The sequence below is a fragment of the Saccharomyces cerevisiae genome, chromosome IV, assembly GCF_000146045.2.
Source record: "Saccharomyces cerevisiae S288C chromosome IV, complete sequence".
In the NCBI taxonomy this organism is placed as follows: domain Eukaryota; kingdom Fungi; phylum Ascomycota; class Saccharomycetes; order Saccharomycetales; family Saccharomycetaceae; genus Saccharomyces; species Saccharomyces cerevisiae.
In genome coordinates, this window is record NC_001136.10 from 740448 (window position 1) to 764078 (window position 23631).

Sequence of the window (23631 nt, forward strand, 5' to 3'; positions counted from 1 at the left end):
AAAATTTGTGTAAAAAGAATATGTGTCAACCTAAGCCGTTCCATACAAATAAATTTCCATCCCATGCAGTTGAAGCCACATATCCTGGCTTTCCCCACAAGCTCCAGTCAGCTCCAAATACGAATTCTGAATGCTGTGTGAAATTGAAAATGGAACCTTTAGTAGCATCCGTAGAGTTAGTTTTATATGTTTCTTTTGCACCATCGTTGCTGAGATCTCTCCATATTCGACAGGTCATATCATATGAAGCTGACATTAAAATATTGGAATGATGAGGGGACCAGGTAACTTTTCTGATTGCCAGCCCGTGCGCATTAGGGATTTCATTGATGCATGATGAATTGTGAAGTTGGCCGGGCACAGTCCTCTTGATAGTCGCTGATTCATTTTTATTTAGCATCCTAATGTCCCAGATTCTAATGGCATTATCTACACCTCCTGTGGCAACTACATAAGGTCTGTATTTGTTGAAATCGCAAGTCAATGCTTCTAGTCCTGAATGCACTAAAAAATTATTCTGATTTTTGCCGGAAGGTAGTCTAATGTCAAATAAGCTTGCATAAGAATTCCCTGAACAGGATAATACGAGATTTTGGTCGTGGGGCGAGAACTGTGCTTGGTATACACAGTTCCTGTTTTTTGAAATACCTGTAAAGCTTTTCTTTTTCAATATAATGGCGTTTAATGGATCCACCATTTTGGTAATCTCTAAAGGTCGTGGAGTAAGGGTCATTAAACTTTGCTTTCTTAGAGGGGACCATATTTTTATAGATCCATCCCATGAACTACTTAAGAAATTCTGCCTGTTGACTAAGTTCCAATTACAACTGAATACTTCTCGTTCATGCTCTTTAAATATAGCAATAGGAAACTCTTTAAAGGTTGTATCAAACAAGCGTAATGTACCATCGCCCTGTGCAACCAACACTTGGTTTTCATGACTTTCGTTCCATGCAAGATCAAATAAACAATCCTGTGTTAAAAAGGAATTAACTTCCACTATTCTACCTGAACGATCAATCTCAAGGATGAACAATTTTCCATTCCCAACCAGGCCAAAGTTTGAACCAGCAGCTACCGCGAGCCTGTTATCGAAAAAGGGAGAATACTGGACACCGTACCCACTAAAACCTTGCATATGATATCTGAGCATGTTGTATAAATTATGCAAAAAGTTAGATGATAGTCCGTTAACAATATGAGATCTCTGCACTTTTCGAGCGTCGAATTCCAAATCAGAAAGAAAACGATTTCGACCTCCGGTAAAAGATTTTATGGTAAGAAAACACAGTTTGTGTTCCACAGTTCTTAAAAGTGTTTTCACCTTTTACTGTTTTGCGAAACGACTTTTCAGAGGAGGTTATGTCGGTGGTTTAATTTCTCGGCCTTCATATTTACTTGCTGGAGACATGCAAATTTCTGATTAACAATGATTATAGAACTTTAAGTAGAAGTAAAGAAAAATAAGTATATGATATATATATATAAAGATGCAGATAAAAAAAAGGTAAAAGGAGTAGAAAATAATGTCTGAAAATGGATGACTGCCAATAGGACATATTTTCATATTAACATACTTCAGAAGCGGTATTGTTTATTGTGATGATCGTTGCTCATTGTTATCATTAGGGACGTCGTTATGAATGGTGGTGTCCGAACTGCTTGAACCTTGGCCTTGAGAGGGATTTTCGTCTGTAGGAGGAAAGGCAGCAGAATTGTTGTTGCGTAGTTCGACGGTAGTAACATCACCATTTTGATTTCTATAACTGGCAACACCGGAGGAAAACAAGTTATTTCTGTTGTTCTCACCAGTACTTCCACCTCGTTGTTGATCATTGCTATGGTTATTGTCGTTATTGTTGTCTCTTGAGCCATTCGTAAAATGGCCTGTTAATCGTGAAATATTTTCCAAAAAGGAACTTCCTTGCGTTGTATCAGAGGACGATGAGTCATTACGTCCTTGGTTGTGAACAGTTTGTGCTCCGGGTGCTGTTGTTGCAGAGGTATCAGAAGTTCCCCTCTGAGCAACGTTGAATATGTGATCCAAAACGGCTCTTAGTCTGTTGTGGTGAGGGTCTGTAGCGTCACTACTAGTGTTATTTGAGTTTGGACCGTTCGCTGCTGATGGGCTTGCCGAAGAATCAGAAGCGGAAGGATTCGGATTTGGACTGTGGAATTGGAACAAAGTCAAAGGGATGGGAACCCAGCGCGGACTTTGATTGTTATTCGAACCACCAGAATTAGAGGGTGGATTTTGAGTAGTTGAGCTCGGCCCGTTGACACCGTTTCTATCGCTATCATTAGGCGGTAAACGGACTGGATTGTGTAAAGGTTGGCCGTTTTGAGGCACTAAAAAAAAGCCTGTTCTTGATAACATCTGTTCGCCAGAACTTGCATTTCCGATAGTGGGAACCGTTGTATTGGACGTGTTTTCGGATGGGGCGGAACTATTTTCGTTAGTGCTATTCACTGCAGTTGGGTCGTATAAAACTCGTCTAATACGTTCAAAAGCAGCTTCGTTAGCTGCTACTTCATCCGTATCTTGTTGGGCTGCACGTTGAACACCTACAGATTCGCTGATCTTTTGTCTACAAAGGGGACAAGAATTTTCTAATCTTGACCATTTGTAGATACATTCCCTCCCAAAAATGTGGCCACAAGGTAACTTGATTGGTGAGTGTTTGTAGCTTGGATTTGTTTCTTCATCATTGAGAGTGCGTTGTTGTTCAGTGAGAGGAATAGAAGGCGGTTCAACAACCGTAGCATTTGTAATCGATGGGTTACTGTCATTATCGGCGGTTGTGCGTAGGGGCGCACCTTCATTATCCTTCCTTTTTTTTGTTCCTTCAGATTCCTCCTCATTTTCAGAATCCCTTTTTCTTTTTGCTTTAGTTGAATCAACTTCATCTTCATATTCGTCATAACATATACTACATAAGGGCCCTTCGGCCTTGGGTAGATCAGAAACTTGCAGAACGGGGAGCTTATCAAACTCATCCTTTGATATTCCTTTTGGTCTATTTAATAGTCTGTTGAATCTCTCCATTGCAAGCTGAGCAGCAACAGATATGAAGCTGTTCAAACGGTCTTGTGGAGTAGACGCAGGAACATCACGAAAAGATAAAACAAGAGCACCGTCGGGTTGATGGCCCCCATTTCCGATGCCAAAGCTGGGCCCAGTACCGTTGGCAATCGTGCTACCGGATGCTGCGCTGTTGTTTTCGTTATTATCATTATTAGATATATTGCTCAAATGTGCTAATCTCTCCGGAGTGAAATAGGAATACTGAATGGAAACGGTTATGTTTCTTGTTTGCTCAGCACCACCATTGAGTGGACCGGAAGCTGCATTTGAATTATTATTATTTTCAGCATTATTTGGTGATGTATTTGTGCCTCTGTTTTGTTCTTGACCACTTTCACTCATAATGAACAAAAGCTGAGGTTACAAGACTATGAGAGAAAACAAAGGGGAAAAAAGGGAGAAACGAACTATCCTGAAATGCTAAATAATTTCTATCTATAGTAGCTTCACTAGAGGATATATATGATAAACTATATTTCCTTCAATATATAGTTTTTAGCTATTATTTCATTATTGATTTGGTGATACTAATGCAATGTAGTTATATGTAAAAAATTCTTTCATATTTTTTGACAATGGCAGATAGAATGTTTTACCCGGCTTTTTGCGTCGAAGTATATAATTGTTGATTAAGAAGCCAGTAACAATAAAAAAGAACAGTATTATTTATTTTACGTTAAAAGACGCTTTTCTTTCAAGTAATGTACAATGTTATACCTCCAGATATACATTGCAACTTTTAAAGTCTAGTAAATGCTTATATGGAGGGAGGGATTTATCAAATGTGATGAAAAATAGCTGTAATGAACCTGGCGAAAAATGGAGGATTCAGATTGTGTCCTCCGTTTTCTTTTCTCGTAGATGAACTTGAGGTGGGAGATAACATTCCTGTTGAGGAAGTACTTGAGGTAGATTTTGAAATAGAGAGAGCTGTCGTACTTGTTTGGGTTTTTTGGCCTTTGGAGCTGGAAGAACTTGTTGCCGAATGAGACGTGGAAGCAAAGTACGATATACTGGAGTTAGCTGCCGTGGAAAACATGTTGCCGCCGGAGACAATACTTTCATATGTAGACCAAGTGCTTGAGTAACCAGGTGCTTTAAGAGCACTTGGAACCGCGCTCTCTATAATCTCAATGTATTCACCGTCGTCGCTGAAGTTAGCCTGAGCCATTGATATCTCCATATTGTCCAGATCATATACCACGTAAGTATTAGCTAAGAAGTTATCACCCAAAATAATGGTCGGATCTGACTGCGGTGCAATACCTAGTATACAAATGTTTGAACGACTATCTGTGACTAGCTGAAAATCGCTTAACCAATTAGAAAGATAGAATCCACCAAAATCAAAGATGATGCTACTCTCTTCTTCCATCTCTTTGATACAATCCATTATGTAGTAACCATATGCAGAAGAGTAAGTAGCTCCGACCTGGTCGGCAAGCATTTTTACCAGCTCAGTTGGCATATACGATATGGTCGTACCTGAATCTAGCAGGACTGGGATCTTTGTAGTGGTTAGGGTTGTCAGATTGTCTTCTTTATCCCCTTTCGACGTACCTAATCCTTGTAAAGTGACTTGGAATTGAATTGGATCCTTGTAGCCGCGATGCTGCAAAGTATTAATGATGGGAATTGTGTATAGGTCGCCCGCATATTTTCCATGATCCACAGCGCCAAACAAAATGGTACCATGTTTCGAATCAGAATCATTTGCGAATAAAGAATAAGCTGTTGATTTTATTACACCCGAATTCTTTAGCACCATCGGAAAGTTATTGTAAGTGTAGCTTTTTTGTACAGAGCTGAGAGAAACACCAGAATAAGTTGACTCCAAGCCAGGCAAACCAATACCCAAGACACCAACTGTTGAGTTTGTTTCGTTTGCTACAGCAAATGATAAACCCGTAATGTTCAAATCGTTCAAGCTCAATTGATCATGGCCCCAGGTACCAGATGCAAAAGTCGTATCACCATAGGCGATCGAAAATTCTGTATTATTGGAGTTGAATGTAGACGACTTAGAGGTATTAAATGTCCCGTATGTAGCGCAGTCAATTAACTGTGATGTAGAAGCTGTACTATCAAAAGTAGCAGTGGCTTCGCTGGTAACTATAGTGGTGTCGTAGCTAATTTCAGTAAACACACTCTCAACCACGCTAGCCAAAGCATCCTTGTTTACTTGTTTAAAGGATGAGCCAGTGGTATCCTTCTTTTTAGTGGAACAGTATGGGTTGTCTGAACCCGTGACCCATAGATCAGAAGAACCAGTGTCGACAAGCACAGTAACTTTTTGAGGAGGGGTGCCAATATCTAATTCCACCGAATAAAAACTGTTTTGATTAGTCAGTTCCACCAGCTCGTAATCATCATCTCTTGTCATCAAACGCGTTCTACCTTTTGTATCATCCAAAGCGTTTTCAAATGAACTGCCGTATTTCTTCTGAAAATTCATTTTGACATAGACTTCATTACTTGGTAAGGATGGAAAATCTGTAACACCGGCATCTACTATTGAGCTGCAGACAAGTAATGCATCTACGACAAATGTGAGGACAGATAATTTCATAGAGCTCTTTCTTTTTCGTTTATTTTTGACGTATTTGCTCAAGCGAATAACGACAAAAGCTTGTTCTCTCGTTGATACTTTTAGCCAATTACAATTTCTTAGCAAGAACGAGTGACGCCAACCAAATTTCTCCCAAAAGTGATTATCTGAATAATGAAAGATGGTAGGAAATAAGGTATTGAAACAGGTTCAAAACTTTAAAAGAAAACTGCCAAATAAACTTTCTCGATGCGTAGCTGAAATTTCAACTTCAAAAAAAAAAAAACGCGTGTAACTTTCTACGTGCAAAACGATGTGTATGAATCCCGTCTTAATTAGTAAATAGGGTCTAGTAAGCGTAGCGAGGATGAATTAAATGCATTGTTGAATATGAAGAGCACCTTATGGTATATAAATGTACAATCTTGATTCATGACAGCTTTGCAAGTAAACGTATCAAATGAATATCACGATTTTGGCTGTATTACCCGGGCAGTATACGCGGCGAATTTTGTTAAAAAATGTGTTAGACTTAAGTCGGAGCAAATGAATAATGGGCATATATAGCGCATAGGTTCGCTAGTGTAAGACAGGAGACTGTCCAATAGCATTCGAATCATAACCGAATCTTTGCCAGTGTGTGTATAAAATACGACAATGTCTTCCAATCCAGAAAATTCTGGTGTTAATGCGAATAATAATACGGGCACTGGTAACGCTGATGCGATCACAGGAGCTCAGCAAAATATGGTACTGCAACCGAGACAGTTGCAAGAAATGGCCGCTAAGTTCAGGACATTACTGACTGAAGCAAGAAATGTAGGTGAAACTACTCCTAGGGGCAAGGAATTGATGTTCCAAGCCGCAAAGATCAAACAGGTATATGATGCCCTTACACTGAATAGGAGAAGACAACAGGCTGCGCAAGCCTACAATAATACTTCAAATTCAAATTCAAGCAATCCAGCTTCTATTCCTACTGAAAATGTCCCTAATTCATCACAGCAACAACAACAACAACAACAACAGACAAGAAACAACAGTAACAAATTTAGCAATATGATAAAACAGGTTCTCACCCCGGAAGAGAACCAAGAATATGAAAAGCTATGGCAGAATTTCCAAGTCCGTCATACGAGTATAAAGGAGAAAGAGACCTACTTGAAACAAAATATTGATAGGTTAGAACAAGAAATAAATAAACAGACGGACGAAGGGCCCAAGCAGCAGCTACAAGAAAAGAAAATTGAACTGCTTAACGATTGGAAGGTGCTAAAAATTGAGTATACCAAGCTGTTCAATAATTATCAAAACAGTAAAAAAACATTCTATGTAGAGTGTGCAAGACACAATCCGGCTTTACATAAATTCTTGCAAGAAAGCACTCAACAGCAACGAGTGCAGCAACAAAGGGTACAACAACAACAACAACAACAGCAGCAGCAGCAGCAACAGCAGCAACAGCAACAGCAACAGCAACAGCAACGCCAGGGTCAAAACCAAAGAAAGATTTCTAGTTCTAATTCTACTGAAATACCCTCTGTAACCGGCCCTGATGCACTGAAATCGCAGCAGCAGCAGCAGAATACAATAACTGCCACCAATAATCCCAGGGGCAATGTTAACACTTCACAGACTGAACAATCGAAAGCTAAGGTAACCAATGTAAATGCAACGGCATCTATGTTGAATAATATAAGTTCGAGCAAATCGGCAATATTCAAACAAACAGAGCCTGCCATACCCATATCGGAAAATATATCTACCAAAACACCAGCACCGGTAGCTTATAGATCCAACAGACCTACAATAACTGGAGGTTCTGCTATGAATGCCAGTGCTTTGAATACACCAGCAACAACTAAATTACCACCCTATGAAATGGATACTCAGAGAGTTATGTCAAAGCGTAAATTAAGAGAGTTAGTGAAGACTGTCGGAATTGATGAGGGTGACGGTGAAACTGTCATTGACGGTGATGTTGAGGAATTACTATTGGATCTTGCCGACGATTTTGTTACTAATGTTACAGCTTTTTCTTGTAGATTGGCAAAACACAGAAAATCGGACAATTTGGAGGCAAGAGACATTCAGTTACATTTGGAGAGAAATTGGAATATTAGGATTCCTGGTTATTCCGCAGACGAAATAAGAAGTACAAGAAAATGGAATCCCTCTCAAAATTATAACCAGAAATTGCAGAGTATCACATCAGATAAGGTAGCAGCTGCAAAAAACAATGGAAACAATGTTGCAAGCTTGAATACAAAAAAATAATTATGTTACCCACATTCTCCACTCTTCCACAGAAAAAATTCCTAAAGTTATAGTTCACATTGTTATATATGTATCTATAAAGCGAAATTTTTTAAAATTAATTGATTAATTAATATTTTGTATCTAAAGTGTTCATACTATATTATTTACTTAGATTATACATAATTAAAAAAAAAAAAAACTTTTTTTCCTTGTTTTCATTTTGTTTTTATTATTAAATATTAAAAAAAGTGTCCATAACATCAATGTTTTTTTTTACCTTTGATTAGTTTTCATTGGCGAAACCATAATCCCCGTTCCATTCCCATCATAACTACGCTCTCTTCTGAGTTGATCTTCAAGCTTGAACATCAACTGTCCATTATGATCCTTGTTAATATTTTCTTTGATTGGACTACTAGAAACACTTGAAGTTCCATCTTTTCTTGGTCTTCCTCTTTTTCTTGGAGACCTTTTAATTACCACGTTTTCATACTTTTTACCACCGCTGCAAATCATTCTACTTCTGTGCACAACCAAAGCGTCTTCTCTATTGAATTTCTTACCACAGGGACATGCATACGCCTTTTCTTGGTGCGATTTTTTGTGTCTTATCAAGTCATGATTTCGTACAAATGCCTTATCACATCCAGGGTGATCACAGGAATATGGCCGATCTTCCAAATGTGTTTGAATATGAGATCTGATGTTATACCTTCTCTTGAATGTTTTTGTACATCCAGGAAATAAACATTCAAATGTTTTATCAGGCATTTCCTTCACATATTTATCGATTGAACCTCTGGGCAGTGTTGTGAGTTTTCTTGTGATTTTTGAGGGACTATTTGTGGTATATGTGTTGATTTCCTTAATGTGTGTGCCGAATTGAGGAGATCTTCCTTCGTACTTACTTTGTGACTTAAGAACGGGAGAAGGCGTTTCGGAAATAACAAATCTACTTTCAGGCTCATTTTCCTCATTATCATCTCCTTCATTGTCTGTATTTTTCGTAAGTACATTAGGGTCTAAATCATTGAAAACGCCTTCCCGATGTCGTGCTTGCTGGCTCGGCGGCTTTAGATGTGGTGTCGCAGCATTGATACCCAATGCATTCTCACTGATAGAGCTAAAGTGTAACTGCTTACCTCTTGGTGTATATTGGTCTATATAACTGGAGGAAAGGGATACTTTATTGACTGATGGAGTATTATTTACAGACCCAGGAATTGTAGGCATAATATCCACAGAAGCACTCTTTAAAGACACTGATTTTGTAGGAGAAGGACCTGGTTTTCCAAGAAGTTCAATACCCAGGCCCAAAGGTTTCTCTGAATATTCGCTTTCCTGATCTTCAACATTAATCTTGAAATCTAACCTTAAGTTATTAGGGGTAATGTTAGCAGAGTTGGACGTAGCTGAACTAACTCTACTCTTTGGAGTGAAGGGCGTAATAAATTTGGTTTTTGAACTGAGGTTTTCATTTGGATTCGAGCGAATTTTCTTTGGTGAAATGAGGGAGTCATTGAAACCTTCGTTCAATTCCTGGAAACATAGTGGTCCTACAGTACCACTAGAGTTTTTTCTCTGCAGGCAGTACTTTTGTCTATTGTTTCTCCTAGAAGGTGACCCAGTGAACGAAGTATTAGACATTGGTGGGGAAATCATTGGTGAAAGGCTATTTGCGTATACATCCTCCACATTTTCTGAAGCAGGAGAGATCTTCCTTTTGGGAGATAAAAACTGTGGACCATCAGAGTTCTCTAAGGTAGCCTGTAGTTGTTGTTGCTTGTATTGTGTTTGTTTGAGTTCTAACTCTAACTTCTTATTAGCCTCTTGTTGTGCTCTCAATTGCTCGCGCAACTCTTGTTGTTGCTGTAACAGTAATTCCCCGAGGTTTCTATCGAAGCCTTTATTAATTTCACTTTTGTTTATAGTCGACAATAAATTATCCGCCATGGAAATCTTCTTTTCATCGTGGGGCTTATCACTCATTGTTTTTTGATAAACAGTCATACCACTGTCTTGATTTAATCTATTTTCATTCAACAAGCTAGTTGCATTTAGAGTCACTTCTCTTGAATTATTTTCTAAGTCAAAGTTCATACTTTGCCAATCATTTCCTATTAACTCGGAGAAAGTAGAAACCTTGACAGATTTTTCATCAGAAAGTGGTCCCAGCGGAAGGTTTAAGTCATTTATTTCATTCATTATAACTTCGTTGGTTTCACCATAGTTTAGGTTCAATATATTGCCTAAATCATCTGTTGCTAGTGTTTTATATTCGCCTTCTATTGCATAACTCGAAGGGTCACTGCCTCTAGCATTTGAGTAATAAGAGTTGGTTTGTAGGTCAAAATTTAGGCTTTGTACTTTTGAGGCATCAAACCAAGAGTTTGATGTATCCATCTTTTTCGAAAAAACAATGACGTTAATATTTTATTTGATTGCGCTTTAATTATATCGCAGATGTTAAACACGTTCTCAGGATCTATTTACCTAGCTCCAAGAACGAGTTATATGGTGGTATCTATATTGTCGTTCTCAAATCTTTCTTCCAACGATGCCTTTTTGTCTTCCGTGCCAATACATAAATAGTGAATAAAATTGCAGACGATCCTCTATAGTACTCAATCATTGTTTATAGAGCAGATCTATAGGGAGAAAGAAAGATAATTAGTCGCTAATGGTAGGTATTGTTATTGTTTACCTTTTTCCTAAACAGGTTAAAGTACGAAAGTGAAAATTTCATCCTCTCTACTTGCCCGGATTGGGATTCAGACCAAGATATTTCCAACAATGCTGCTATGAATTGGAACAGAGATGTTCTAATGAATATTTAACAAGGTGTGAGCGGAGTGTACCACTCCTATCGGCTTTCAGATAATCATACTACCTTTCAGAATATCTAACAATAACACTCCGATATTTGATTCGCTCTCCTTTAAGACAGAAATAACATTGGCCCTAGAATCCAATGCCGTAAATATCTACTTGACACCATTTAATGAAAGAACTGTCTGACTGCCGAAGTTTTATAAGTAGTTTGACTATGTTTCATAAGTTAGGCCACTAGACAGCATGTGAAAACGGTGATGATAGTAAAAAAATATCGTTTGGGTTTTGGCTACCCGGAGGTCGTTTGCAAAAGAAAGTGTATGCAAATCTACAAAACAATAGATGTCGTTGTTGAGATAACAGATTGGCACAAAATTACTAAATTGTTGTGGTACGCAGCTATAGTTTGTACGAAAGTAGTAGCAGAAATTAACAGATACAGATCTGCAATTTGGCATAATGTACACCAATTATTCACTTACAAGCAGTGACGCAATGCCCCGAACTTACTTGGTCGGCACAGCCTCACCAGAAATGTCTAAGAAAAAGCGCCAGTCTGCAAATTGTGACAAGCCAACGAGGAGGGTGATCCACATCATCGATACTAATGAGCACTCAGAAGTCGACTTGAAAAATGAACTGCCAATAACATGCACGAATGAAGACGGTGAGATGACATCAAGCTCATGGACTTCACAAACCGCTAATGATTTTCTCAAACTGGCATACGTAAACGCGAAATTAGACCCGTCTTTGCCATCTCAATATTTCAAACAAGATATCATAAATGTTTTACAAAGCTTGGAGATTCCTGGATGGTCTGTGCCCGGCTCTAAAGAATCCTCGTTGAATAAGAATTTATTAACTTTGACACAAATCAAGGGGGCCCTTACAAATGTTATTTATAAGATTCACTATCCAAACTTACCCCCTTTACTGATGAGAATTTTTGGTGATAGCATAGATTCTGTAATTGATAGAGAGTATGAATTAAAGGTTATTGCGAGATTATCATTTTATGATTTAGGACCCAAACTAGAAGGGTTTTTTGAAAATGGCAGATTTGAAAAATACATTGAGGGTTCGAGGACATCTACTCAAGCCGACTTTATAGATCGGGATACTTCAATAAAAATTGCTAAAAAATTGAAAGAGTTGCATTGTACTGTTCCATTAACGCATAAAGAAATAACGGATCAACCGTCATGCTGGACAACCTTTGATCAGTGGATCAAATTAATAGACTCGCATAAAGAGTGGGTTTCCAATAATGTAAATATAAGTGAAAATTTACGCTGTTCAAGTTGGAATTTTTTTTTAAAGAGTTTCAAAAATTATAAGCGTTGGTTGTATAATGATTCTGCTTTTACCTCAAAATTATTAAGAGAGGATGATAAAGATAGTATGATAAATTCTGGGCTAAAAATGGTATTTTGCCATAACGACTTACAGCATGGTAATTTACTTTTTAAAAGTAAGGGTAAGGATGACATCTCAGTGGGCGATTTAACAATTATTGACTTTGAGTACGCAGGCCCTAACCCCGTTGTATTTGATTTATCAAATCATTTGAATGAATGGATGCAAGACTATAATGATGTGCAGTCTTTCAAGTCTCATATTGATAAGTATCCAAAAGAAGAAGATATTTTAGTTTTTGCACAAAGTTATATAAATCACATGAATGAGAACCATGTCAAAATTGCTTCTCAAGAGGTTAGGATTCTTTACAATCTAATCATCGAATGGAGGCCTTGTACACAATTATTCTGGTGCCTTTGGGCTCTTTTGCAAAGCGGAAGGCTACCACAACGACCACTGATAGAAGGTGAAAAACTAATGAGCGAAAAGGCTGGACTAGGTGATGAAACGCACCTTATGGAGCACAAAAATAAAGAGAATGGAAAATACGATTGTTCTGAAGATGATTCGTTCAACTATTTAGGATTTTGTAAAGAAAAAATGTCTGTCTTTTGGGGCGATTTAATTACATTGGGAGTTATCGACAAAGACTGCCCAGATATTGGAAAAACAGATTACTTAGACACTAAACTTATTTTTTAAGCTGTATACACAATCAAGTATTTTTCTATTCACTGCGATAAAATTGTGTTTTTCAACATGTTAGGTCAATGGAAAGTCATTATTTTGAAGCAAAATGTAAAAAAAGAATATTATTAAGAGAATAAATTCTTTCAAAAATGTAGAGCAAGTTATGTGGAAATCAAAAGAATATTAGTTGATTCTATTATATAATAAATAGTTATAATCATTGTATTTTGATGATGAAAATTCAGTATCTAAGAGTTATAGCCAAGAGAGTAATTTTTAATACTTTTTTGCGCTTTTCCATATCTCATTATAAAAAGAAAACATTAATTCATAGTTCCATTTATCATCATAGCATATCTTTAAATATCATACTTAAATAGAAGAGATTCACACAGTAATAGCGGACAAGAATAATCATGAAATCAGATTGGTATGGGCTGCAAATTTCAAATCACCATAACAACATTTTTCTAGGGTCTTCAATCAACTCTTTAACAGTCTTCAAGAAGGTAACAGCTTCTCTACCATCTAGCAATCTATGATCATAAGTCAAAGCCAAGTACATCATTGGTCTTGAGACAATTTGTCCATTAACAGTGACAGGTCTCTCTTTGACACCATGCAAGCCTAGGACGGCTGTTTGTGGTGAATTGATGATAGGAGTACCGTATAATGAACCAAAAACACCACCATTAGATATGGTGAAAGTACCACCCGTCATATCTTCTAGGGTTAATTTGCCATCACGCGCTTTATGACTCAAGCGAACAATTTCGTTCTCAATATCTAAAACACTCAATGACTCTGCATTACGAACGACGGGGGTAACCAAACCCTTTGGAGTGGCCACAGCAACAGAAATATCTGTGTAATCACGATAAACAATCTGGTCACCTTCAATGGCACCATTGACGGCTGGAATATCCTTGGCGGCCAAGGTACATGCTTTGGAGAAAAGACCCATGAATCCGAATTTAGTACCGGTCTTCTTAATAATCTCATCTTTATACAGTTTCCTCATTTCCATCAAAGCTGACATGTCAACTTCGTTGAATGTGGTTAAGGAAGCAGCAGTGTTTTGAGACTCTTTTAATCTTTCGGCAATCCTCAATCTCATACGGTTCATTTTGACCCTGGTTTCTGTACGTGGAAATGGTGTGAAAGAGTTAGAGGCTACTGGGGGTTCCTGCGCCTTAGAGACGGTCTTCTTTGGTTGATCAGCCTTTTTTGGTTCTGTAACTTCTTTCTTTGGAGCGGCTTCTTTCTTTGGAGCAGCTTCTTTCTTTGAAGCCGTTTCCTCACTTGAGTTTTCCCTTGCGGCGACACCTTGCGATGGCTCCGCTTGTTCGGTAGGCTCTGGCTTAGATTCTCCAGAACCCTCAGCAGGTGCTTCACCAGGCTCGACCTGAGCTAACTCCTCACCAACAGTGACAGTGTCCTCTGGTTTGAAATTTAGCTTCGTAACAGTACCTGATACTGGCGAATTGACCTCAATATCAATTTTATCGGTCTCAATAGTGGCCAACAGCTCGTCCTCCTTAATAAAATCACCAACGTTTTTAGTATATTCCTTTAAAGAGCCTTCAGTCAGGGACTCTGCCATCGGAGGAACTTCAATAGAGGTAGATTTAAAACGATTGCTAGTTATGGAGAACGGATTCGCCGCAACTGAAATTTTCTTGCCGGATAAATATATTGAACCTAAGGATTCGACCTTGTTAGCTTGTTTGAACAAACTTGTAGAAGCATGTCTCTTGACGAAAGAAGCAGCCATAACATTTCTAGCCACTTTAGATTTTACTAAGGATTTGGCAGCTGCAGTACGCGTCGCTCTGGAAAGCATTGTTTAAATAATTATCTGAAGTTGTGTCTTTGGTTGTAACAAATGTGGTAGTGAAGTTTATAACAATATATCTATTCACTGATATATACCGTTAAAGATAGCTGCCTAATTTTTTATTTCGGATTTTTCTTTTTTTTACGTTAGATATTTCCTCCCCTGAAGCTCAAAAAGAGATTATATATGAAAAGTAGGCCTAGTTGAGGGAAAAAGGATTTGCATTTGCTGATAGACCAAGTGTGGATCCGAGCCCTGTAGTAGAATGGTGCTAATGTAGAATAAGAATAAGCTTTAGGAACCATAGATTCCTGCGTAATTTGTGGCCGCTTTATTGGCTCACTCCGGGCAGGACCTTAGTTTTGATTGGCTGCAAAAAAAGGGTTGTTAATATCGTCTTTGACGGAGATGCGGGTGGCTGGAATTGTTTTGTTTATTATTCCCCAAGAGAGAAGAGACAAGAAGTAGTAATGACGATGGAACAAAGATCGGTTCTAATAGGACCACAGGGTTGAATAGAGACGAGTAAAGACGCAACGGTCAAGGCTTTCCACGAGACGTTCGAATATGTCCCACAACAACAGGCATAAAAAGAATAACGATAAAGACAGCTCAGCAGGGCAGTATGCAAATAGCATTGACAATTCATTAAGCCAGGAAAGCGTCTCAACGAACGGCGTAACAAGGATGGCTAACTTAAAGGCTGATGAATGCGGCAGTGGTGATGAAGGAGATAAAACAAAGCGGTTTTCGATTTCAAGTATTTTGAGTAAAAGAGAGACAAAAGACGTGCTTCCGGAATTTGCAGGCAGTAGTTCCCACAATGGAGTACTCACGGCGAATTCATCAAAGGATATGAACTTTACTTTGGAACTAAGCGAGAATTTGTTGGTTGAGTGTAGGAAATTGCAATCCTCTAATGAAGCTAAAAATGAGCAAATCAAGTCTCTCAAGCAAATTAAAGAGTCATTAAGTGACAAGATTGAGGAGCTCACTAACCAAAAAAAGTCCTTCATGAAAGAGTTGGATTCAACTAAAGATTTAAACTGGGATTTAGAATCTAAATTAACAAACTTGAGCATGGAATGTAGGCAATTAAAAGAATTGAAGAAAAAGACTGAAAAATCTTGGAATGATGAAAAAGAAAGCCTGAAACTTCTGAAAACAGATTTGGAAATTTTAACATTAACAAAAAATGGCATGGAAAATGATCTTAGCTCTCAAAAACTTCATTACGATAAAGAGATTAGTGAATTAAAGGAAAGGATTTTAGACTTAAATAATGAAAACGACAGATTACTTATTAGTGTTTCTGATCTAACAAGTGAAATTAATTCCTTACAGAGCAATAGAACTGAAAGAATAAAAATTCAAAAGCAACTTGATGACGCCAAAGCATCTATTTCTTCGTTAAAAAGAAAAGTACAAAAGAAGTATTATCAAAAACAGCATACTTCCGATACTACAGTAACATCTGATCCTGATTCTGAGGGGACCACTAGTGAAGAAGACATTTTTGATATAGTGATCGAAATTGACCACATGATTGAAACAGGCCCCTCTGTCGAGGACATTTCTGAAGATCTTGTCAAGAAATACTCAGAAAAAAACAATATGATATTGTTATCGAATGATTCATATAAAAACTTACTACAAAAAAGTGAAAGTGCATCCAAACCAAAAGACGATGAATTAATGACCAAAGAGGTGGCTGAAAACCTGAATATGATCGCGTTACCAAATGATGACAATTACAGCAAAAAAGAGTTTTCGTTAGAATCTCATATTAAATATTTAGAAGCTTCTGGCTATAAAGTTCTTCCTCTAGAGGAGTTTGAGAACCTAAACGAATCCCTATCAAATCCATCATATAACTATCTCAAGGAAAAACTTCAGGCTTTGAAAAAGATACCCATCGATCAAAGTACGTTTAACTTGTTAAAAGAGCCTACTATTGATTTTTTACTGCCTTTAACATCCAAAATTGATTGCCTGATAATACCTACCAAAGATTATAATGACCTTTTTGAGAGTGTCAAGAATCCATCAATTGAACAAATGAAAAAATGCCTGGAAGCAAAGAACGACTTACAATCGAATATTTGTAAATGGCTGGAGGAGAGAAACGGCTGTAAATGGCTAAGTAATGATCTGTATTTTTCAATGGTTAATAAGATAGAAACACCTTCGAAACAATACCTGTCAGATAAGGCAAAAGAATACGACCAAGTGCTGATTGATACTAAAGCCTTAGAAGGTTTAAAGAACCCAACGATAGACTTTCTAAGAGAAAAAGCTTCTGCATCAGATTATTTATTACTCAAAAAAGAAGACTACGTGAGCCCATCACTGGAATACCTAGTTGAACATGCCAAGGCCACCAATCACCATTTACTATCGGATAGTGCATACGAAGACCTAGTCAAGTGCAAGGAGAATCCTGATATGGAATTCTTGAAGGAGAAGTCTGCCAAACTAGGCCACACTGTGGTATCCAACGAGGCATATTCTGAATTGGAAAAGAAACTAGAACAACCATCACTGGAATACCTAGTTGAACATGCCAAGGCGACCAATCACCATTTACTATCGGATAGTGCATACGAAGACCTAGTCAAGTGCAAGGAGAATCCTGATATGGAATTCTTGAAGGAGAAGTCTGCCAAACTAGGCCATACTGTGGTATCCAACGAGGCATATTCTGAATTGCAACGCAAATACTCAGAATTGGAGAAGGAAGTAGAACAACCATCTCTAGCATACTTAGTTGAACACGCCAAGGCTACCGATCACCATTTACTATCGGATAGTGCATACGAAGACCTAGTCAAGTGCAAGGAGAATCCTGATGTGGAATTCTTGAAGGAGAAGTCTGCTAAACTAGGCCATACTGTGGTATCTAGCGAGGAATATTCTGAATTGCAACGCAAATACTCAGAATTGGAGAAGGAAGTAGAACAACCATCACTAGCATACCTAGTCGAACACGCCAAGGCTACCGATCACCATTTACTATCGGATAGTGCATACGAAGAACTAGTCAAGTGCAAGGAGAATCCTGATATGGAATTCTTGAAGGAGAAGTCTGCCAAACTAGGCCACACTGTGGTATCCAACGAGGCATATTCTGAATTGGAAAAGAAACTAGAACAACCATCACTAGCATACCTAGTCGAACATGCCAAGGCTACCGATCACCATCTGCTATCGGATAGTGCATACGAAGACCTAGTCAAGTGCAAGGAAAATTCTGATGTAGAATTCTTGAAGGAGAAGTCTGCTAAACTAGGCCATACTGTGGTATCCAACGAAGCATATTCTGAATTGGAAAAGAAACTAGAACAACCATCACTAGCATACCTAGTCGAACATGCCAAGGCTACCGATCACCATCTGCTATCGGATAGTGCATACGAAGACCTAGTCAAGTGCAAGGAGAATCCTGATATGGAATTCTTGAAGGAGAAGTCTGCCAAACTAGGCCACACTGTGGTATCCAACGAGGCATATTCTGAATTGGAAAAGAAACTAGAACAACCATCACTGGAATACCTAGTTGAACATGCCAAGGCCACCAATCACCATTTACTATCGGATAGTGCATACGAAGACCTAGTCAAGTGCAAGGAGAATCCTGATATGGAATTCTTGAAGGAGAAGTCTGCCAAACTAGGCCACACTGTGGTATCCAACGAGGCATATTCTGAATTGGAAAAGAAACTAGAACAACCATCACTGGAATACCTAGTTGAACATGCCAAGGCCACCAATCACCATCTGCTATCGGATAGTGCATACGAAGAACTAGTCAAGTGCAAGGAAAATCCTGATGTAGAATTCTTGAAGGAGAAGTCTGCTAAACTAGGCCATACTGTGGTATCCAACGAAGCATATTCTGAATTGGAAAAGAAACTAGAACAACCATCACTGGAATACCTAGTTGAACATGCCAAGGCCACCAATCACCATCTGCTATCGGATAGTGCATACGAAGAACTAGTCAAGTGCAAGGAAAATCCTGATGTAGAATTCTTGAAGGAGAAGTCTGCTAAACTAGGCCATACTGTGGTATCCAACGAAGCATATTCTGAATTGGAAAAGAAACTAGAACAACCATCACTAGCATACCTAGTCGAACATGCCAAGGCTACCGATCACCATCTGCTATCGGATAGTGCATACGAAGACCTAGTCAAGTGCAAGGAAAATCCTGATGTAGAATTCTTGAAGGAGAAGTCTGCTAAACTAGGCCATACTGTGGTATCCAACGAAGCATATTCTGAATTGGAAAAGAAACTAGAACAACCATCACTAGCATACCTAGTCGAACATGCCAAGGCTACCGATCACCATCTGCTATCGGATAGTGCATACGAAGACCTAGTCAAGTGCAAGGAGAATCCTGATATGGAATTCTTGAAGGAGAAGTCTGCCAAACTAGGCCACACTGTGGTATCCAACGAGGCATATTCTGAATTGGAAAAGAAACTAGAACAACCATCACTGGAATACCTAGTTGAACATGCCAAGGCCACCAATCACCATCTGCTATCGGATAGTGCATACGAAGACCTAGTCAAGTGCAAGGAGAATCCTGATATGGAATTCTTGAAGGAGAAGTCTGCTAAACTGGGCCATACTGTGGTATCCAACAAGGAATATTCTGAATTGGAAAAGAAACTAGAACAACCATCACTGGAATACTTAGTCAAACATGCCGAACAAATACAATCAAAAATTATATCGATCTCGGACTTCAACACCTTAGCTAATCCATCTATGGAAGATATGGCTTCAAAATTGCAAAAGTTAGAATACCAGATTGTTTCGAACGATGAGTACATTGCATTGAAAAATACGATGGAAAAGCCGGACGTTGAGTTACTAAGATCCAAGTTGAAAGGTTACCATATAATTGATACAACAACGTACAATGAGCTAGTCAGCAATTTCAATTCTCCTACGTTGAAGTTTATTGAAGAGAAAGCCAAAAGCAAAGGTTATAGATTAATAGAACCTAATGAATACCTTGACTTGAATAGGATAGCCACTACACCTTCTAAAGAAGAGATTGATAACTTCTGCAAACAAATTGGGTGTTACGCTTTGGACTCTAAAGAATATGAAAGACTAAAAAATTCTCTGGAGAATCCCTCCAAGAAATTTATAGAAGAAAATGCCGCATTACTTGATCTTGTGCTAGTGGACAAAACGGAGTACCAAGCAATGAAAGATAATGCAAGCAACAAGAAATCACTTATTCCTTCAACCAAGGCACTTGATTTCGTTACAATGCCTGCCCCACAGCTTGCTTCTGCAGAGAAGTCATCACTACAAAAAAGAACTTTATCTGATATTGAAAATGAGTTAAAGGCCTTAGGCTACGTCGCAATTCGTAAAGAAAACCTGCCAAACCTAGAGAAACCAATTGTTGACAATGCCTCCAAAAATGATGTCTTGAACCTATGTTCGAAATTCAGTTTAGTACCATTGTCTACTGAAGAATATGATAATATGAGAAAGGAACACACTAAAATCTTAAATATTCTCGGTGATCCATCTATTGATTTCCTGAAGGAAAAATGTGAAAAATATCAAATGCTCATAATTAGTAAACATGATTACGAAGAAAAGCAAGAAGCCATTGAAAATCCAGGCTACGAATTTATTTTAGAAAAAGCATCAGCACTGGGATATGAATTAGTTAGCGAGGTTGAGCTGGATCGCATGAAACAAATGATTGATTCACCAGATATTGACTACATGCAAGAAAAGGCTGCCCGCAATGAAATGGTGTTGTTGAGGAACGAGGAGAAGGAAGCATTGCAAAAGAAAATAGAATATCCCTCTTTAACATTTTTAATCGAAAAGGCTGCTGGAATGAACAAAATACTTGTTGACCAAATCGAGTATGATGAAACTATAAGAAAATGCAATCATCCCACTCGGATGGAGCTAGAGGAATCCTGTCATCACTTGAACTTGGTTTTGCTCGACCAAAACGAGTACTCAACTCTAAGAGAACCTTTGGAAAATCGAAATGTTGAAGACTTAATTAACACCTTGAGCAAACTAAACTACATTGCAATTCCTAATACTATCTACCAAGATTTAATTGGAAAGTATGAGAATCCAAACTTTGATTATCTAAAGGATTCTTTGAACAAAATGGATTACGTCGCAATCTCTAGACAAGATTATGAATTGATGGTTGCTAAATACGAAAAGCCACAACTGGATTATTTGAAAATTTCTTCAGAGAAAATCGACCACATTGTAGTGCCTCTGTCTGAGTACAATTTAATGGTTACAAATTATAGAAATCCCAGCTTGAGCTACTTAAAAGAGAAAGCCGTTTTGAATAATCATATTTTAATAAAAGAAGATGACTATAAAAACATTTTAGCAGTATCAGAACATCCGACAGTGATCCACCTCTCCGAAAAGGCATCTTTATTAAATAAAGTCTTGGTAGACAAGGATGATTTTGCGACCATGTCACGCTCGATTGAGAAACCAACTATCGATTTCTTATCCACTAAGGCGCTATCAATGGGGAAAATACTAGTTAATGAATCTACGCATAAAAGAAACGAGAAACTATTATCTGAACCAGATTCTGAATTTTTGACAATGAAAGCCAAGGAGCAAGGGCTAATTATCATTTCAGAAAAGGAATATTCTGAACTGCGGGATCAAATAGATCGTCCTAGCCTAGATGTTTTGAAAGAAAAGGCCGCCATTTTTGATAGCATCATAGTAGAAAACATAGAATACCAACAACTGGTAAACACTACAAGTCCCTGCCCTCCCATTACTTATGAAGATTTGAAAGTATATGCCCACCAATTCGGTATGGAATTATGCCTCCAAAAACCCAACAAACTTTCTGGAGCTGAGCGTGCAGAGCGCATTGATGAACAATCAATAAATACGACCAGCAGTAACTCGACCACAACATCGAGCATGTTTACAGATGCACTAGATGATAATATCGAAGAGCTTAATCGTGTCGAATTGCAGAATAATGAAGATTATACTGACATAATCTCGAAATCATCCACAGTGAAAGATGCTACCATTTTCATTCCCGCCTATGAAAACATCAAGAATTCTGCTGAAAAATTAGGCTACAAATTAGTTCCGTTCGAAAAATCAAATATCAATCTGAAAAACATTGAAGCTCCATTATTTTCGAAGGACAACGATGACACTAGCGTTGCCAGTAGCATAGATCTTGATCACTTATCTAGAAAAGCAGAAAAATATGGTATGACCCTCATTTCTGATCAGGAATTTGAAGAATATCATATACTAAAAGATAACGCGGTTAATCTGAATGGTGGCATGGAAGAAATGAATAATCCCTTGTCAGAAAATCAAAACTTAGCAGCAAAAACCACAAACACAGCGCAAGAAGGTGCCTTCCAAAACACCGTTCCCCACAATGATATGGACAACGAAGAAGTCGAATATGGGCCGGATGATCCAACATTCACAGTAAGGCAACTCAAGAAACCCGCTGGCGATCGTAATTTGATTTTGACTAGTAGGGAGAAAACACTGTTATCAAGAGATGATAATATAATGAGTCAAAATGAGGCGGTTTATGGTGACGATATATCTGATAGCTTTGTAGATGAAAGCCAAGAAATCAAAAATGATGTAGACATTATTAAAACTCAAGCTATGAAATATGGTATGTTGTGTATTCCTGAAAGTAATTTTGTGGGTGCATCATATGCAAGTGCTCAAGATATGAGCGATATAGTTGTGCTTTCCGCGTCCTATTACCATAATCTAATGTCACCTGAAGACATGAAATGGAACTGTGTTAGTAATGAAGAATTACAAGCGGAAGTTAAAAAGCGTGGGCTCCAGATTGCACTAACAACAAAGGAAGATAAGAAAGGTCAAGCCACGGCATCCAAACATGAGTATGTGTCGCATAAGCTAAACAATAAAACATCTACTGTGTCCACAAAGTCTGGAGCAAAAAAGGGACTTGCAGAAGCAGCAGCAACAACTGCTTATGAAGATTCCGAAAGTCATCCACAAATAGAAGAGCAGTCTCATCGTACTAATCATCATAAGCACCATAAACGTCAACAGAGTCTGAATTCTAATTCAACCTCAAAAACCACACATTCATCGAGGAATACGCCAGCATCTAGACGAGATATAGTAGCATCATTTATGTCACGTGCAGGATCTGCCAGTAGGACGGCATCTTTACAAACTTTAGCATCATTGAACGAACCAAGCATAATACCCGCGTTAACCCAAACCGTCATTGGGGAATATTTGTTTAAGTATTATCCACGCTTGGGACCTTTTGGATTCGAATCACGTCATGAAAGATTCTTCTGGGTTCATCCATATACCTTAACTTTGTACTGGTCCGCTTCTAATCCCATCCTAGAGAATCCTGCCAATACCAAAACAAAAGGTGTTGCCATTCTAGGAGTAGAAAGTGTCACAGACCCAAACCCATATCCAACAGGATTGTATCACAAAAGTATTGTTGTTACCACAGAAACTAGGACTATTAAGTTTACTTGTCCTACAAGGCAAAGACACAATATTTGGTATAATTCATTACGTTATTTACTTCAAAGGAACATGCAAGGGATAAGTTTAGAGGACATCGCTGATGATCCAACAGATAATATGTATTCAGGAAAGATTTTCCCATTGCCCGGCGAAAATACAAAGAGCTCCAGTAAAAGACTTAGCGCATCGAGAAGGTCCGTATCTACAAGGTCTCTAAGACATAGAGTACCACAAAGCCGATCATTTGGCAATTTACGATAGTTAAAAAAACTAAATAACTCTAAGTAAATTAAGAACAATAATAATCATTATTTCGATTTTTAGTCCTGTAAACACGTTTGCCACCGATGAGTAACACTGAAAGATCAGAGAAAGAAAAAAAAATTCTACCTAATGAAATAAATAAACTAAAAAGATTAAATTAACTAATTCTCATGTTAGTAGGTCACGAATTCTTTAATTTTG

The 23631-nt window shown here is 38.1% G+C and overlaps 8 protein-coding genes across 8 annotated transcripts, besides 2 other annotated features; 3 read left to right on the forward strand and 5 right to left on the reverse strand.

Annotated features, from left to right (window-relative positions):
* Positions 1-25: 25 nt before the first annotated feature.
* On the reverse strand, positions 26-1153 carry PEX7 (Pex7p; the record flags this gene model as incomplete). The annotated part of the gene is made up of 1 exon (NM_001180449.1): positions 26-1153. One exon carries the CDS (start codon positions 1151-1153, stop codon positions 26-28), a length of 1128 nt encoding a protein of 375 aa, NP_010426.1.
* A 441-nt stretch (positions 1154-1594) lies between these two features.
* On the reverse strand, positions 1595-3427 carry SAN1 (ubiquitin-protein ligase SAN1; the record flags this gene model as incomplete). The annotated part of the gene is made up of 1 exon (NM_001180450.3): positions 1595-3427. One exon carries the CDS (start codon positions 3425-3427, stop codon positions 1595-1597), a length of 1833 nt encoding a protein of 610 aa, NP_010427.3.
* A 436-nt stretch (positions 3428-3863) lies between these two features.
* On the reverse strand, positions 3864-5654 carry MKC7 (aspartyl protease; the record flags this gene model as incomplete). Its single annotated transcript, NM_001180451.3, has 1 exon — positions 3864-5654. One exon carries the CDS (start codon positions 5652-5654, stop codon positions 3864-3866), a length of 1791 nt encoding a protein of 596 aa, NP_010428.3.
* A 636-nt stretch (positions 5655-6290) lies between these two features.
* Positions 6291-7910, forward strand: TAF12 (Taf12p; the record flags this gene model as incomplete). Its single annotated transcript, NM_001180452.1, has 1 exon — positions 6291-7910. One exon carries the CDS (start codon positions 6291-6293, stop codon positions 7908-7910), a length of 1620 nt encoding a protein of 539 aa, NP_010429.1.
* Positions 7911-7944: 34 nt separating this feature from the next.
* Positions 7945-8190: an origin of replication (ARS451; Autonomously Replicating Sequence).
* SWI5 (DNA-binding transcription factor SWI5) lies at positions 8166-10295 on the reverse strand (the record flags this gene model as incomplete). The annotated part of the gene is made up of 1 exon (NM_001180453.1): positions 8166-10295. One exon carries the CDS (start codon positions 10293-10295, stop codon positions 8166-8168), a length of 2130 nt encoding a protein of 709 aa, NP_010430.1.
* An 888-nt stretch (positions 10296-11183) lies between these two features.
* EKI1 (bifunctional choline kinase/ethanolamine kinase EKI1) lies at positions 11184-12788 on the forward strand (the record flags this gene model as incomplete). The annotated part of the gene is made up of 1 exon (NM_001180454.3): positions 11184-12788. The coding sequence occupies one exon, from the start codon at positions 11184-11186 to the stop codon at positions 12786-12788; it is 1605 nt and encodes a 534-aa protein (NP_010431.3).
* Positions 12789-12794: 6 nt separating this feature from the next.
* Positions 12795-12939: an origin of replication (ARS423; Autonomously Replicating Sequence).
* Positions 12940-13227: 288 nt separating this feature from the next.
* KGD2 (dihydrolipoyl transsuccinylase) lies at positions 13228-14619 on the reverse strand (the record flags this gene model as incomplete). Its single annotated transcript, NM_001180455.3, has 1 exon — positions 13228-14619. The coding sequence occupies one exon, from the start codon at positions 14617-14619 to the stop codon at positions 13228-13230; it is 1392 nt and encodes a 463-aa protein (NP_010432.3).
* Positions 14620-15180: 561 nt separating this feature from the next.
* On the forward strand, positions 15181-23427 carry NUM1 (Num1p; the record flags this gene model as incomplete). The annotated part of the gene is made up of 1 exon (NM_001180457.1): positions 15181-23427. The coding sequence occupies one exon, from the start codon at positions 15181-15183 to the stop codon at positions 23425-23427; it is 8247 nt and encodes a 2748-aa protein (NP_010434.1).
* Between the last annotated feature and the right edge of the window lie 204 nt (positions 23428-23631).